The sequence below is a fragment of the Coregonus lavaretus genome (genome assembly GCF_964263955.1).
Source record: "Coregonus lavaretus genome assembly, chromosome: 17".
Classification (NCBI taxonomy): Eukaryota; Metazoa; Chordata; class Actinopteri; order Salmoniformes; family Salmonidae; genus Coregonus; species Coregonus lavaretus.
In genome coordinates this window covers 17,440,190-17,456,988 of record NC_140004.1, presented here as the reverse complement: position 1 = coordinate 17,456,988, position 16,799 = coordinate 17,440,190, and the positions used below count along the sequence as shown (strand labels likewise).

General features: G+C 44.7%; 1 protein-coding gene across 1 annotated transcript in view; it reads left to right on the top strand.

Moving 5' to 3' along the window:
* LOC311144960 (uncharacterized protein) overlaps positions 1–15,479 on the top strand; it is a 63,494-nt gene extending 48,015 nt beyond the window's left edge. The window contains exons 8-13 of the mRNA XM_084181153.1: positions 5,987–6,152; positions 6,270–6,441; positions 12,383–12,519; positions 12,661–12,803; positions 12,973–13,062; positions 13,264–15,479. Coding sequence (XP_084037279.1) covers positions 5,987–6,152; positions 6,270–6,441; positions 12,383–12,519; positions 12,661–12,803; positions 12,973–13,048 — 694 coding nt within the window. The 3' untranslated portion in view covers positions 13,049–13,062; positions 13,264–15,479. The remainder of the gene's footprint in view (positions 1–5,986; positions 6,153–6,269; positions 6,442–12,382; positions 12,520–12,660; positions 12,804–12,972; positions 13,063–13,263) is intronic.
* Positions 15,480–16,799: the final 1,320 nt, after the last annotated feature.

Genomic DNA, 16,799 nt, shown 5'->3' with positions numbered 1-16,799 from the left:
TAGGCGGTCTCATCGTCAGTGATCAGGCCAACCACAGTTGTCGTCAGCAAACAAATTGATAGTGTTTGAGTCGTGCGCGGCCACGCAGTGCACGTCAATGACCTGCGCTCAATCAGTTTCAGCTAGCAGCACGTTTTTCCTGCAGTCAGAGCATCACTATTTTATGAATAAAACAACATGTCTAAGAAATGTAAAAGTGCTGATGACATCATCAAAAAATAAAGTAAGGCTATATCTCGAGAGTTATCTTAACTTCGGTTTTATTGAAGGACAGGACAGGACTCGGCCAGAATGTGTCATTTGTGGCGAGAAGCTAGCTAATGACAGCATGAAGCCAAGCAAAATGCAACGACACCAGGAAACAAAAACACCAGGAGACTATTGGTGAAGGTCAGGATGTTTTTGAGAGGAAGAAGCAGTTGGCAGTATCAAAAAGATCCACAGACATCAGAAAACCATTTGAAAGAGCAGGCAGTGATTTACACAGAGCCATGGAGGCATCATTTGAGTGTTCGCTATTAATTTCCAAGGCTAAAAAGCTGCACAATATTGGAGAGCAGCTAATCAAACCCGCCTGCCTGAAAATAGTCAATAGTATTCTCACATAGGTCTTCCTTTTGTCCAAGTGGAAAAGGGCAGTGTGGAGTGCAATAGAGATTGCGTCATCTGTAGATCTGTTGGGGTGAATTGGAGTGGGTCCAGGGTGTCTGGGATGATGGTGTGGATGTGATCCATGAACAGCATTTCATGGCAACAGATGTGAGTGCTACGGGGCAATAGTCATTTAGACAGGTTACCTTGGTGTTCTTGGGCACAGGGACTATGGGGGTCTGCTTGAAACATGTAGGTATTACATACTGGGTCAGGAAGAGGTTGAAATCTTGCCAGCTGGTCAGCGCATGCTCTGAGTACTCGTCCTGGTAATCCATCTGGCCCGCGGCCTTGTGAATGTAAACCTGTTTAAAGGTCTTACTCACATCGGCTATGGAGAGCGAGATCACAAAGTCGTCCGGAACAGCTAGTGTTCTCATGCATGGTTCAGTCTTGCTTTCCTCGAAGCGAGCATAAAAGGAATTTAGCTTGTCTGGTATGCTCGCGTCACTGGGCAGCTCGCGGCTGGGTTTCCCTTTGTAATCCGTGATAGTTTGCAAGCCCTGCCACATCCGACAAGTGTCAGAGCCGGCATAGTAGGATTCTATCTTAGTCCTTTATTGATGTTTTGACTGTTTGATGGCTCGTCGGAGGTCGTATTGGGATTTCTTATAAGCGTCCGGATTAGTGTCCCGCGGCAGCTTTAGCCTTTAGCCCAGTGCAGATGTTGTCTGTAATCCATGGCTTCTGGTTGGGACATGTACAGTACATACGGTCACTGTGGGGACAACATCGTCGATGCACTTATTAATGAAGCCGGTGACTGATGTGGTAAACTCCTCAATGTTATTGAATGAATCCCGGAACACATTCCAGTCTTTGCTAGTGAAACAGTCCTGTAGTTTAGCATCCGCTTCATCGGACCACTTCCGCATTGAGCGCGTCACTGGTACTTCCTGTTTTGAGTTTTTGCTTGGAATCAGGAGGATAGAGTTATGGTAAGATTTGCCAAATGGAGGGCGAGGCAAATCTTTGTATGCATTTATGTGTGTGGAGTAAAGGTGATCTAGAGTTTCTTTCGCCTCTAGGCGGATTTCAGTTTCCCTGCATTAAAGTCACCGGCCACTAGGAACGCCGCCTCTGGATGTGCATTTTCTTGTTTGCTAATGGCTCTGTACAGCTCGTTGAGTGCGGTCTTAGTGCCATCATCAGTTTGTGGTGGTAAATAGACAGCTAAAAAAAATATAGATAAACTCTTGGTAAATAGTATGGTCTGCAGCTTATCATGAGGTATTCTAACTCAGATGAGCAAAACCTCAAGACTTCCTTAACATTAGAGATCGCGCACCAGCTGTTGCATATAACACCCACAATTTTCTCTTTCAAGTCACAGGCACAGTTACTGATATTGAAATAAACAAACAGATACTATGGTATCTATAGGTACTGACTATACAGATACAATAGCATCTCAGCAGTCCTGACACTGTGTGGTCAAGGAGCAGCAGCTCATTGAAACCTGCTTTACTTTACACCAGATTTACACCAGCTCAGAACGGCGCCGGAGAAGATGGCTGCCGTTTTACAGCCCTCTAAGCAATTGTACTATTATGTGTGTTTTTCCGCGTTATTTGTAATTTATTTTGTACATAATGTTTCTGCCATCGTCTCTTATAACCAAAAAGAGCTTCTGGATATCAGGACAGCGATTACTCACCTCGTATTGGACGAAGATTTGTTCTTCAACAAGGCGGCCGCAAAGGATATCCTACAGACACCCGACAAGGCCCAAATCCCCGTCATTCGCATGAGGAAGAGACAGAGATATCGTGGACGTAGGTCGGGGTGCCTTGTAAGGATCCGACGGCGAGCGAGTAAACTGCCGCTCCCATCAATCCTATTAGCCAATCTTTAATCATTGGAGAACAAATTGGATGACCTAAGATTACGGTTATCCTACCAACGGGACATTAAAAACTGTAATATCTTATGTTTCACCGAGTCGTGGCTGAACGACGACATGGATAACATACAGCTAGCGGGCTATACGCTACATCGGCAGGATAGAGCGGCTGACTCCGGTAAGACAAGGGGTGGCGGTCTGTGTATATTTGTAAACAACAGCTGGTGCACAAAATCAAATACTAAGGAAGTCTCGAGGTTTTGCTCGCCTGAGGTAGAGTATCTTATGATAAGCTGTAGACCACACTATTTACCAAGAGAGTTTTCATCTATATTTTTCATAGCTGTCTATTTACCACCACAAACCAATGCTGGCATTAAGATTGCACTGAATGAGCTGTATAAGGCCATAAATCAACAGGAAAACGCTCATCCAGATGCAGCGCTCCTAGTGGCCGGGGACTTTAATGCAGGGAAACTTAAATCCCTTCTACCTAATTTCTACCAGCATGTTAAATGTGCAACCAGAGGAAAAAAAACTCTAGACCACCTTTACTCCACACACAGAGACGCATACAATGCTCTCCCTCGCCCTCCATTTGGCAAATCTGACCATAACTCTATCCTCCTGATTCCTGCTTATAAGCAAAAACTAAAGCAGGAAGCACCAGTGACTCGGTTAATAAAAAAGTGGTCAGATGACGCAGATGCTAAGCTACAGGACTGTTTTGCTAGCACAGACTGGAACATGTTCCGGGATTCTTCCGATAGCATTGAGGAGTACACCACATGGCTTCATCAATAAGTGCACTGATGATGTCGTCCCCACAGTGACCGTACGTACATACCCCAACCAGAAGCCATGGATTACAGGAAACATCCGCACTGAGCTAAAGGGTAGAGCTGCCGCTTTCAAGGAGCGGGACTCTAACCCGGACGCTTATAAGAAATCCCGCTATGCCCTCAGACGAACCATCAAACAGGCAAAGAGTCAATACAGGACTAAGATTGAATCGTACTACACTGGCTCTGACGCTCGTCGGATGTGGCAGGGCTTGAAAACTATTACAGACTACAAAGGGAAGCACAGCCGCGAGCTGCCCAGTGACACAAGACTTCCAGACGAGCTAAACCACTTCTATGCTCGCTTCGAGGCAAGCAACACTGAAGCATGCATGAGAGCACCAGCTGTTCCGGATGACTATGTGATCACGCTCTCCGTAGCCGATGTGAGTAAGACTTTTAAGCAGGTCAACATTCACAAGGCCGCAGGGCCAGACGGATTACCAGGACGTGTACTCCGAGCATGTGCTGACCAACTGGCAAGTGTCTTCACTGACATTTTCAACATGTCCCTGACTGAGTCTGTAATACCAACATGTTTCAAGCAGACCACCATAGTCCCCGTGCCCAAGGACTCTAAGATAACCTGCCTAAATGACTACCGACCCGTAGCACTGACGTCTGTAGCCATGAAGTGCTTTGAAAGGCTGGTCATGGCTCACATCAACAGCATTATCCCAGAAACCCTAGACCCACTTCAATTTGCATACCGCCCCAACAGATCCACAGATGATGCAATCTCTATTGCACTCCACACTGCCCTTTCCCACCTGGACAAGAGGAACACCTACGTGAGAATGCTATTCATTGACTACAGCTCAGCATTCAACACCATAGTGCCCTCTAAGCTCATCACTAAGCTAAGGATCCTGGGACTAAACACCTCCCTCTGCAACTGGATCCTGGACTTCCTGACGGGCCGCCCCCAGGTGGTAAGGGTAGGTAACAACACATCTGCCACACTGATCCTCAACACGGGGGCCCCTCAGGGGTGCGTGCTCAGTCCCCTCCTGTACTCCCTGTTCACCCATGACTGCATGGCCAGGCATGACTCCAACACCATCATTACGTTTGCCGACGACACAACAGTGGTAGGCCTGATCACCGACAACGATGAGACAGCCTATAGGGAGGTGGTCAGAGACCTGGCCGTGTGGTGCCAGGATAACAACCTCTCCCTCAACGTGACCAAGACAAAGGAGATGATTGTGGACTACAGGGGAAAAAAAGAGGACTGAGCACGCCCCCATTCTCATCGATGGGGCTGTAGTGGAACAGGTTGAGAGCTTCAAGTTCCTTGGTGTCCACATCACCAACGAACTATCATGGTCCAAACACACCAAGACAGTCGTGAAGAGGGCACGACAAAGCCTATTCCCCCTCAGGAGACTTGGCATGGGTCCTCAGATCCTCAAAAAATTCTACAGCTGCACCATCGAGAGCATCCTGACAGGTTGCATCACCGCCTGGTATGGCAACTGCTTGGCCTCCGACCGCAAGGCACTACAGAGGGTAGTGCGTACGGCCCAGTACATCACTGGGGCCAAGCTTCCTGCCATCCAGGACCTCTATACCAGGCGGTGTCAGAGGAAGGCCCTCAAAATTGTCAAAGACTCCAGCCACCCTAGTCATAGACTGTTCTCTCTGCTACCGCACGGCAAGCGGTACCGGAGTGCCAAGTCTAGGTCCAAAAGACTTCTCAACAGCTTCTACCCCCAAGCCATAAGACTCCTGAACAGCTAATCATGGCTACCCGGACTATTTGCACTGCCCCCCCACCCCATCCTTTTACGCTGCTGCTACTCTGTTAATTATTTATGCATAGTCACTTTAACTCTACCCACATGTACATATTACTTCAACTACCTCAACTAGCCGGTGCCCCCGCACATTGACTCTGCACCGGTACCCCCCTGTATATATAGCCTCCCTACTGTTATTTTATTTTACTTCTGCTCTTTTTTTCTCAACACTTTTTTAGTTGTTGTTTTATTTTTACTTTTTTGTTAAAAATAAATGCACTGTTGGTTAAGGGCTGTAAGTAAGCATTTAACTGTAATGTCTGCACCTGTTGTATTCGGCGCATGTGGCCAATAAAATTTGATTTGATTTGAGCTCTCAAAATGGCCTTGAGTCTCTCTCAGCAGGCCGGTCTATCACTGACCTCCTGTGGCCAGGAGAAGGTATCACAGCAACAAACTCCACACAGGTTGAAAATCTGGATCATGTTTTGTAGAAATGACTATGCTGTAAGAGTTCCAGATAAGATACGATATACGTGACTATTAATAGACAGTGGGTCATTGTCAAATGAATCCATCTCTCTGGATGGAATAATCACCAAATAGTATGGTCATGTGCAGTGACTCACCAGTGTTTGCTACCCTCATTCTGAAATGAGGAGCTTGTGTGCAAGTGGAGCATGAGTCTGCCCGGTCATCCATTGTGTCATCCAGCATATCCTCTATGAAATCTGATGCCCCTGCCTACAGTAAACCCAGACAGGACCAGACAGGAGAATATGACTCAGCCACACAGAGCTAGTAGACCCTGTACCTGTCACATTGTTCTCTCAGTGCCAATGCCTGCATATAACAAAGACTTTTAGGAAGGTAGCCTAAAGTACTATTCATGTCTGTCCTTCCTGTAGCCTGACTCCTGCCACGCCCACCTCAGACGGCAACCTCAGCCCGTCGCCTAGGAAACCCATTCCGACCCACACACCAGGGGAACATGCTCCACCAAGTGACCTGGACACTCCAGATGGCTTCTCCCCCTCGGTCAAGCCCGAGATGCAACTACTCCCCTTCCCTGAGGTAAGATTGACACCACCTTTTTAAAGGACGTATCAGTGTAACAGTTAGAATTGCTTTTTTCCCCATAGATTTGCTTCTTGTGTATCTGTATGTGTTTCTGTTTCTCCCTCTCTCCAGGCCTCCACCATCCTGCTGGACTCCAGTGCTCTGCGCTCCAGGGTGCAGTTGAGTAAGATGCGGGGGCCACGTTCGCGCCCCTCCAGGGTGGCTCGTCAGACTGCTGCTCTGTCTGTACACCCGGAGGGACAAGCCACACCCACTGAGGACTGGCGCTCCCGAGACTCCACAGGTCAGCCTAGGACTCTGTTCTCATATAGACACTCTGTCATATCTCCAGGGCATAAAATAAACACCAACCAAATGCGGTTAGATTTTGGTATTGGTGGGTAGGAATGTCTATTTCACCAGCCACGTTGGTGGGTGGTCAATTTGCAGGGCTCTACAGTGCAAACATTACATTCTCATTTGCAAATAAAAAGGGTCAAAAGTCAAGTATGAGCACATGTGCGAGTTATAGCAAAAAATGCTGCAGTAGCTGTTTTCAAAGCATTCTGCCGTTTTGTTTCATAGCTGCTAATCGCACAAAGAAATACGAGTCCTATATCCCACCTCGCGCAGCAACACTGCCTGCTCTGTCCTCATGTTTTTTGGCTATTTACAGTTTTGTTCACAAGCTTGGTTGTTTTTCAATGTTAGTTTGAGTTTGCTTCAACTGCTAGCTAGTCAGATTCAAAATCTCAGACATACATGACACCACGGTAACCTCCGCCCTTAAAGGGGCGGCTGCACATTTGTCTCATCTGGTGAAATTTTGGTTAAAAGACTCAGGTCACAAAAGATTAAATGAAATTGAGCAATAAAACACATTACTTCTTACTAATACATTCCTTATTTTAGAAACATTACAAAGCATGGTCATCTTTTTTTGTTCTTTTTGATGTAATTATGGGCAGAAAATATCTTGTCTCATGGCTCGACATTAACACTTGTCCTCTTGTCCGGGACAAGTAAAAAAAAAAAATTTGTCTGACAAGAAGAATATAGATTTGAGTTGTCCAAATGGAAAAGTTAAAAAATATATATACGCACAAATCACAATATCAAACATCCGATCAGAATTGGATCAGAGGCCAACATTGGAATAATATTCAAATCTATTTTTCATGTACATAAATAAAAAAAACTGTGCTACAGCCTCATGTCCAAACTGATGCTGACATGAGGGAGGCGCCAGAAAATGTTGCCAAACTTTAATGAGACTTTTAATTACATAAATATAGGGTAAACGCCAGTCATGTTTGACAAATATAATGAAGGATAATTAACATTAACATCTAATGGCTGTCGATATACCCGAGGCACGGTTTATTTAGATCAAATGATCACAAGACAGGAGAGTGAAAGACAGTGCCTGTTGCACACCACACATCACCCACCTTGAATCTGAGTGGAGGCGGTCAGCATTTTGAAACTATTTAACCATAAATGCAATTGTTTAAAACCCTGAATGTTTTATGTAATTTAATTAAGCATGTCTTGCCTTGTTTCAAAGTAGCCTAGCCAAAATATGACCATAGAAATGTTGAGGGAATTATTTTATAAACTCTTAATGCCATTGAAAGCAGTTTTATTTTTTTTACATGTTCTATTGGTTTTCAAATCAACTTTATTTTATTGTCCAGCAGCCAAAGGCATAATCCTAGTCATATTAGCACCCATGCTATTTGATGCATCTTTAGATCTCCCCTCTTTCTTAAATTTCTAACAGATATTTTATTCTCTGTCACATGAAACCGCTAGCGCGTGCGCTGCACTTTTGAGAATGGTGTTTTCCCGTTAATTGCATTTTGGAACATTTGCGCATAGCCTACAGCCATGTGCACATTGTTGAGCTTATAATATGAAGAAATACAACTTTTTCAACATTTATAAGCTAAAACGGTCTGATCTGTTGCATCAGCCTTATTGCTTCAGAATTTTTTTAAATGGCCGGTGGTTGTATGAATTTTGGATCTGTCGTCCCAGAACTCTCCCAGAGTCTGTTTTGAACCGTAGACTAGAGGTCTTCACGGGGCCAAAAAGTTGGACCCGTTCCGAAATGGACCTGGGGCTTTCCCACCCGGACCCGATATGCAAAAATAAATCAAATTAATATAGAGAACCGTTCCGAACGGACCCGAGGACAACTAGACCCTTTCTGTATAGACCTGGTAGGATCCAGACCCGGTCAGATCAGAGTGAGGGAAGCAGTAGAAAAGTCATTTTTTAAAGCTACTTTATTAACCGGAGCGTGAGAGGTGCCGCTCTAGCAGGCAGGGGAGAGGCCATACTATGAGCGAGTGACATGAGGAGCAAGTAGGGAGGGCGAGACGAGAGACAGCAACCAACCAAGCAGACTCGCGCTATAGTAGACTAATAGCTGCCATAGCTAGGTTATTTATCAAATATGATTACATAGTACCTGTCTTGGACTGCATCAAACCGGAACGAGAAGCTAGTTAAGCTAGCTAACCTTAGCTAGCTAGGCTAACTGAGGCTGCAGTGCATGCGCTTTCTCATCCTACAGTTACAAATAACAACAACTCCATTCAGAATATTAAGTAGCAACCTACCTGTTGGCTCTTGGTCTTTGCAGCCTATCCTTCTCCTTTAACTTTTAATTGTGTCATTTTAATTCCATTTTCCATTGATTTAGATATCTCCTAACTTTTGCCACACACGGAGCAAGGCTCTATGACTGTAGCCTATTTCCGCTTTGATGACTTATGATTGGCCAACAGTGTCTTCATACCACCACTCTCCAAATGTGGCCAATCCTCCCAAGGTTAGGGTTAGTGGTTGTAGCCCAGGGATCATCCACTAGATTCAGCCGTGGGCCGATTAATTTTTTTCTTGAGCGGATAGTCGGGGTCCAGAACAAAATTAAGCAGTAAGGCCGGAGGGGGTGTGGTATGTGGCCAATATACCACGGATAAGGGCTGTTCTTATGCGCAACGCAGATTGCCTGGATACAGCCCTTAGCCGTGGTATATTGTCCATATACCACAAACCCCCGAGGTGCCTTATTGCTATTCTAAACTAGTTACCAACTTAATTAGAGCAGTAACAATAAATGTTTTGTCATACCCGTGGTATACAGTCTGATATACCACGGCTGTCAGCCAATCAGCATTCAGGGCTTGAACCACCCAGTTTATAATTACAAATCATTTGTAGTCTGCAAATTGACTGCAAGAAGTCCAAAGAGATATGTTTGACTAAAACATAATAATTTCAAACCTTGCTTACATTTGTATACGATCATGTGTCTCTCTATTATGCGTGGGAATACTTGGGAACAGATTTCTTAAATCAAAATCACTTGGAGCTAATTTCCTGGTGTTTTTACAGTCTTATGTCCAACAATGAAAATGTAAAAAATTATATATAATTGTTTTATTTTGCTCCGAAAACTTGGCCCTCAGGCCGCCAGTTGGGGAACTCTATTGTAGCCCATGGAGTGGGGACTGGGCTGTTTGTCGGCCAATAGCGGTCCCCTGTGTGTGCAGATTTTAGTTCCTACATGTGTGCTATAGTCCCGTGTAGCTCAGTTGGTAGAGCATGGCGTTTGCTACGCCAGGGTTGTGGGTTCGTTTCCCACGGGGGACCAGTATGAAAAAAAATGTATGCACTCACTAACTGTAAGTCGCTCTGGATAAGAGCGTCTGCTAAATGACTAAAATGTAAACAAGCTACACTCTTGTGAAAAGCAAGAGCAGCAGTATAAATTATACAATTCTTCTCTCTCTCTACTGCAGCAGTCTTTTTCGGATCTGTACGGCCCTTCTAGACAAGTCATTTAAAATTATACATACCCGTGACAATCATATCAGATCCGACCCAGACCCGTGATATTATTTATAATTCTGGATCCAGACCTGGATTGGGTCTCGGGTACAGGTGGATCCGTGAAGACCTCTACCGTAGACATGTTTTTTTATCGTCCCAGGGACGACGGGGCGCCCTTAATTTTGAGCCCTGAATGGAATTATTTTAAGAGACATAAAAAGTGTTTGGTTGTAATTGTAAAGTTGCAATATTTTATAGGCTATGAAGGGTGACTAACCATCTCCCAGGAGAGCCTTAAAGGGGCAGTGTTGTAATTTGAGACAGGCTTGAATATGCAAAAAAGCCAATAGGCGGAGTGTAGCCAACATTTTTGTCTGATTCTCTATGGTAAAAAAGATAATGTATTTTATTTTGTAAAGTGGTTCCTTGCATCAGACAGTTATGTAAAAATTGTATTGCATACAGTGGGGGAAAAAAGGATTTAGTCAGCCACCAATTGTGCAAGTTCTCCCACTTAAAAAGATGAGAGGCCTGTAATTTTCATCATAGGTACACGTCAACTATGACAGACAAAATGAGGAGAAAAAAATCCAGAAAATCACATTGTAGGATTTTTAATAATTTATTTGCAAATTATGGTGGAAAATAAGTATTTGGTCAATAACAAAAGTTTCTCAATACTTTGTTATATACCCTTTGTTGGCAATGACACAGGTCAAACGTTTTCTGTAAGTCTTCACAAGGTTTTCACACACTGTTGCTGGTATTTTGGCCCATTACTCCATGCAGATCTCCTCTAGAGCAGTGATGTTTTGGGGCTGTCGCTGGGCAACACGGACTTTCAACTCCCTCCAAAGATTTTCTATGGGGTTGAGATCTGGAGACTGGCTAGGCCACTCCAGGACCTTGAAATGGTTCTTACGAAGCCACTCTTTCGTTGCTCGGGCGGTGTGTTTGGGATCATTGTCATGCTGAAAGACCCAGCCACGTTTCATCTTCAATGCCCTTGCTGATGGAAGGAGGTTTTCACTCAAAATCTCACGATACATGGCCCCATTCATTCTTTCCTTTACACGGATCAGTCGTCCTGGTCCCTTTGCAGAAAAACAGCCCCAAAGCATGATGTTTCCACCCCCATGCTTCACAGTAGGTATGGTGTTCTTTGGATGCAACTCAGCATTCTTTGTCCTCCAAACACGACGAGTTGAGTTTTTACCAAAAAGTTCTATTTTGGTTTCATCTGACCATATGACATTCTCCCAATCCTCTTCTGGATCATCCAAATGCACTCTAGCAAACTTCAGACGGGCCTGGACATGTACTGGCTTAAGCAGGGGGACACGTCTGGCACTGCAGGATTTGAGTCCCTGGCGGCGTAGTGTGTTACTGATGGTAGGCTTTGTTACTTTGGTCCCAGCTCTCTGCAGGTCATTCACTAGGTCCCCCCGTGTGGTTCTGGGATTTTTGCTCACCGTTCTTGTGATCATTTTGACCCCACGGGGTGAGATCTTGCGTGGAGCCCCAGATCGAGGGAGATTATCAGTGGTCTTGTATGTCTTCCATTTCCTAATAATTGCTCCCACAGTTGATTTCTTCAAACCAAGCTGCTTACCTATTGCAGATTCAGTCTTCCCAGCCTGGTGCAGGTCTACAATTTTGTTTCTGGTGTCCTTTGACAGCTCTTTGGTCTTGGCCATAGTGGAGTTTGGAGTGTGACTGTTTGAGGTTGTGGACAGATGTCTTTTATACTGATAACAAGTTCAAACAGGTGCCATTAATACAGGTAACGAGTGGAGGACAGAGGAGCCTCTTAAAGAAGTTACAGGTCTGTGAGAGCCAGAAATCTTGCTTGTTTGTAGGTGACCAAATACTTATTTTTCACCATAATTTGCAAATAAATTCATTAAAAATCCTACAATGTGATTGGATTTTTTTTTCTCAATTTGTCTGTCATAGTTGACGTGTACCTATGATGAAAATTACAGGCCTCTCTCATCTTTTTAAGTGGGAGAACTTGCACAATTGGTGGCTGACTAAATACTTTTTTTCCCCACTGTACCTTTTTTTGGGGGGGGACAAGTGACTTGAGCTTTTGGACAAGTAAAACATCTGTCCTACTTGCCTGAAGGACAAGTGGCAAAGAAAGTTTATTTCAAGCCTTGTGGCTGGTAAGAAATCTGAGTGGCTGGTAGATTTTTATCTTGCTGGTGTACCAAAAAGTTAATTTAAGGTTTGCATATCTCTATCCAGTACCTTGGTTCTCCCACACACCTATCGTATGGATTGAGTCGACCAGTTCGACTGGAGATGTTCTTAGATGGTCAAAGATCTGTTAGACTTCTGAATAACCTCCTATTTGTTATGATTGTGAAATGATGTACTCGGTGTGTTGTCCTCTACAGAGGACATTGAGTCTTCCAAGCAGGAAGACTCGGACTCTGAGGAGCAGGAGAGAGGAGCAGACCCCCGCTCTGCTGCTGCCTCCTCCCAGCCCCAGAGAGTCGCCCTCTTTCCTGGGATGGACCCCTCCACTCTCAAGGTGAGCCTCCTCAAGAGAAACAGATGTTGTCTGGAAGGCAGAGAGTTGACCAGGAGTGTAATGTAATGTTGTCACTCATACTGCTGTGAAAAATGAGCCTTTGATATGTTCTCTTGGTGGTTTCCCCCCTCTGTTTGGCAGGCCCAGCTCAAGAAGAGAGGCGACTCTGACAATCAGACAGACGGAGCCGCCCCATCTCCCTCCCAGCTGTCCCGTTCTCCTAAATCCCCCTTCCTGCCCCGGGCATCCCTTGTGCTGCCCCCCTCCGGAGGGAAAGAAAATGGGTAAGATGGTGACCCTGTCTCTTCCCTCTGTTCAGCCTGGATCTAATAATCCAAACCAGGGATTGTTGATCTAATAACCCAAACCAGGGATTGTTGAGATAGTCAGACCAGAAGTATGTACCATTTGTAATGATTGTGCCTCCCTTTGTCTGTCTGTGTGTCTTCTTAGGGAGGAGGCCTCACCACAGTGGCTGAGAGAGCTGAAGTCTAAGAAGCGCTTGAGTCAGTATGAAAATGACAGCTAAGTGTGAATGAGCAGGTAAGCGCTCTTCTTCTCCCAAATGTTCCTCATATGGTGAATCATTTTAATCTACTTCCATAGGGTACTTGTGCCCTTGGCAATAAACGTGACATTTTACCACATTTTCAGAATTAGACAATAATATTAAAGTGTGTCTGTTTTGCAAGTAAATAACCCTAAAATACTGATGGTTTGTATCCGTTTGCATCCTCTGTGTAGGTTGCCTTAAAACTGAATAATCTGTTGGAGAATTGGAGACAGAAGCCTTAACCTTTGACCCTGAGAAGATGGAAACTGCTGCTGTAATTTGTCATCTGTTTGTTCATTTTATCGGTTCTCTTCCTGCCTGGGTCACATACATGTGCATGGTGCCTTTTGCAGACAACCTTGGTCTTATGGATGAAACGAGCCAGGGTAATCATCTGGCTGCTCGCCTCCAGCTTGTTCATTTCCTTTGCATAGAGCCACTTTACCCTCTCACCTGACAGGGGAGACTACGGAAGGGGGGAAACCCATTCTCTCCTGTCAGGTTGCATTTCAGGACTGGTTAAACTTGTGGGACCACACGCCTCTTAACCTGGAAGTGGTTCAATAAGCTGGAGGACAGGGTAGTACCTCCACAAGATATAATTGTATTTCTTTTTTAAATGTATTTTTCAGGTTAGTCTATGAGTTCCTATGTGTAGCTATCAGTCAAGGGGTGTTGGTAATAGTCAACAAGCATTGCCATAGGATAACATTTTATTTTTTGTCATTGATCATAAAGAACAAAAACACTGCTGAACTAATGGTCAGCCAGGCTGTATATTATGTGTTAGTAATAAATATGGTATCTAATCATGAAATGTTATATTTGTATTGTTGCTAATTTGAAAGATGAATCATAACATGTCAGAGTGCTAGTTTTGTATGGAGAGCATTTCAAGTATCACTACAGCAGAGGCTCCCAAGCCCATTCCTCTGATACACTCAGTGACTGATGTCATGAACTAACTGAGAATCTGTTGTGTTGACCTAATGCAGCCCCTTTTAACTGAGGCAGCAGCTACTCTTCCTGGTGTCCAGCAACATTAAGGCAGTTATATACAATTACAAATATTACATGACATTACATTTCACCACACATTGTGTTCCCTCAGGCCTCTACTCTACTACCACATATCTACAATACAAAATCCTTGTGTAGGTGTGTGTAGAGGGTGTGTGTAGAGTGTGTGTGTGGTGGAAAAGGGGAAGGGTTAATCACATTGGAGCTCTCTCAATTACACTCCTACACACACACACGAAAAACACTAATCAGCCTGTTCTTCCTCCCTTTACCTTCACTTACCTCTTCAGTGTAAGATCAAATGATTGTGTGTAATACTGATGGATGAGTGCGTAAGGATTGCAAGAAAAATGGTCTAACTGTATGTGTTACCAATGAGCCATACATTCAATGTGCACTCCCTAGGTTCTGTTTTATCCGGATGTCTGCAACACATCTCCCATTTAGAGAGAGAGATTTTACCCACCTATTCTTTTATCACTACATCACTGTTGACAACATATGTGCATGCACAATCTCGGCTCCTTTTCCGTCATGCTCAGACACTGAATTTACACACCAAGTAGCAGTGGTACAATCATATAGTCTGGATATCATTGATCATGGATTCATCCACAGAACTGTTATGGTCCCATTGTGCACATGGTCAGTGCAGCAGTGTGGATGTATAGTGGAATGGTAGGAGTATGGCTTACACTAATCCAGTGGGGAATGTGAGTCAAGTATATTGTTTTGAGATGAGGGTGGGTGGTTATTTTACCCTATTTTACGGCACATGACTGTCTATTTGCACCAGTTGTTTTAGAGCTCAGAGCTGACTTGGGCCATGCCCCTGACCATGTTAGCCATGCCCCTGACCATGTTAGCCATGCCCCTGACCATGTTAGCCATGCCCCTGACCATGTTAGCCATGCCCCTGACCATGTTAGCCATGCCCCTGACCATGTTAGCCATGCCCCTGACCATGTTAGCCATGCCCCTGACCATGTTAGCCATGCCCCTGACCATGTTAGCCATGCCCCTGACCATGTTAGCCATGCCCCTGACCATGTTAGCCATGCCCCTGACCATGTTAGCCATGCTCCACTGGCCCACTACTTCCATTAAGTACTTTGTCACTTAATTTCACTACAGCACTGGCTATTCTGTTGTGTCCCACCATCCACATTTTCATAGGCCGATGTTGGAACGCTAATGCAATGGAAGTGAATGGAGTCGTTGCCCCTATGGTGTCCATGGCGTTTGACTTTGTCATGACTTTTGTCAGTTTGATTTAATTTTTTATTATCTCTCTCTTATTTTATTTTTGAAAGTAAAATATGTATATTACACTGTTATAATGCCAGTGTCCAAAATTGTAACTTCTTAATAAAATGTACTGAGTTGAGTTTCTGACTTTGATGTAATTATTGGGATAAATGTTACTTCTGCATTACACCAATTTCAGCTCAGACCCACCCTCTCCAGTCTGCAGTATTATGAAGTTCGATTGTTGTCTATTTTTGGTGTGGGGTATAACAGAGGTCGATAGTGTTTGGTGTAGGGAGGTATAGGAGAGGTATTGTGTGGGGCGGCGGTATAGGAGAGATGGAGGGTCAGGGTTTGGTAAATGAAGGTATACAAAACATTGAGAACACCTGCTCTTTCCATGACAGACTGACCAGGTGAAAGCTATGATCCCTTATTGATGTCGCTTGTTAAATCCACTTCAAATCAGTGTAGATGAAGGGGAGGAGACATGTTAAATAAGGATTTTTAAGCCTTGAGACATGGATTGTGCATGTGTGCCATTCAGAGGGTGAATGGGCAAGACAAAATATTTAAGTACCTTTGAACGGGGTATAGTAGTAGGTGCCAGGCGCACCGGTTTGGGTCAAGAACTGCAACGCTGCTGGCTTTTTCACGCTCAACAGTTTCCCATGTGTATCAAGAATGGTCCACCACCCAAAGGACATCCAGCCAACAACTGTAGGAAACATTGGATTCAACATGGGCCAGCATTCTAGTCTGTGCGCTGACGAATTAAGGCTGTTCTGAGGGCAAAAGGGGAGGGGTGCAACTCAGTATTAGGAAGGTATACTCAGTGTATGATTTCAACAGGATATAGTGAAAGGAGATCAATGTTAGGTTAGTTTTTGGTGAATTGTTTGGTTCCCCATTGTGAGTTTGGTGATATTGGTGAGAATGGTGTGAGGAGGTTAGCTGATGTCTAGACTGCTGGGTGTGGTTAGAGTGTATGCGTGGGAGAGGTGTGAGCGTGTACCCATTTGTGCTGAGTGGGGCTGTTTGCTGAATCCTCTTGGCTCCCTCTCCGTGTGCCCACACACCATGCACTGGCAGCCAGGCAGACGGGCAGGGTAGCATGTGCCAACACATCTGCCTATTGAGAGGCAGTGTTATGGACACAATGTGAGCGACAGACTTGCTGTATCAACAGCTCCCCCTTTTCTGCTGTTGTGGCCAGAAATAAACCATAAATACCCCCCCTGCCCACCAACGGCTCAACCCCAAACACCAAGTGGCACACAGAGAGAGAGGCTACCAATACACAGCAGGCATATCCAGGTAAAACCAGCTTGGTTCTGCACAGCAGGATAACCAGGGTTTTCATTGACCTTTGAACTTTACATAAAAAGAAAAGGAGACTCCACAGCCATGCTTGTTGACAGGGATGGCGAAGGAGAGGTTTAATGGGAGGGGTAGGAAC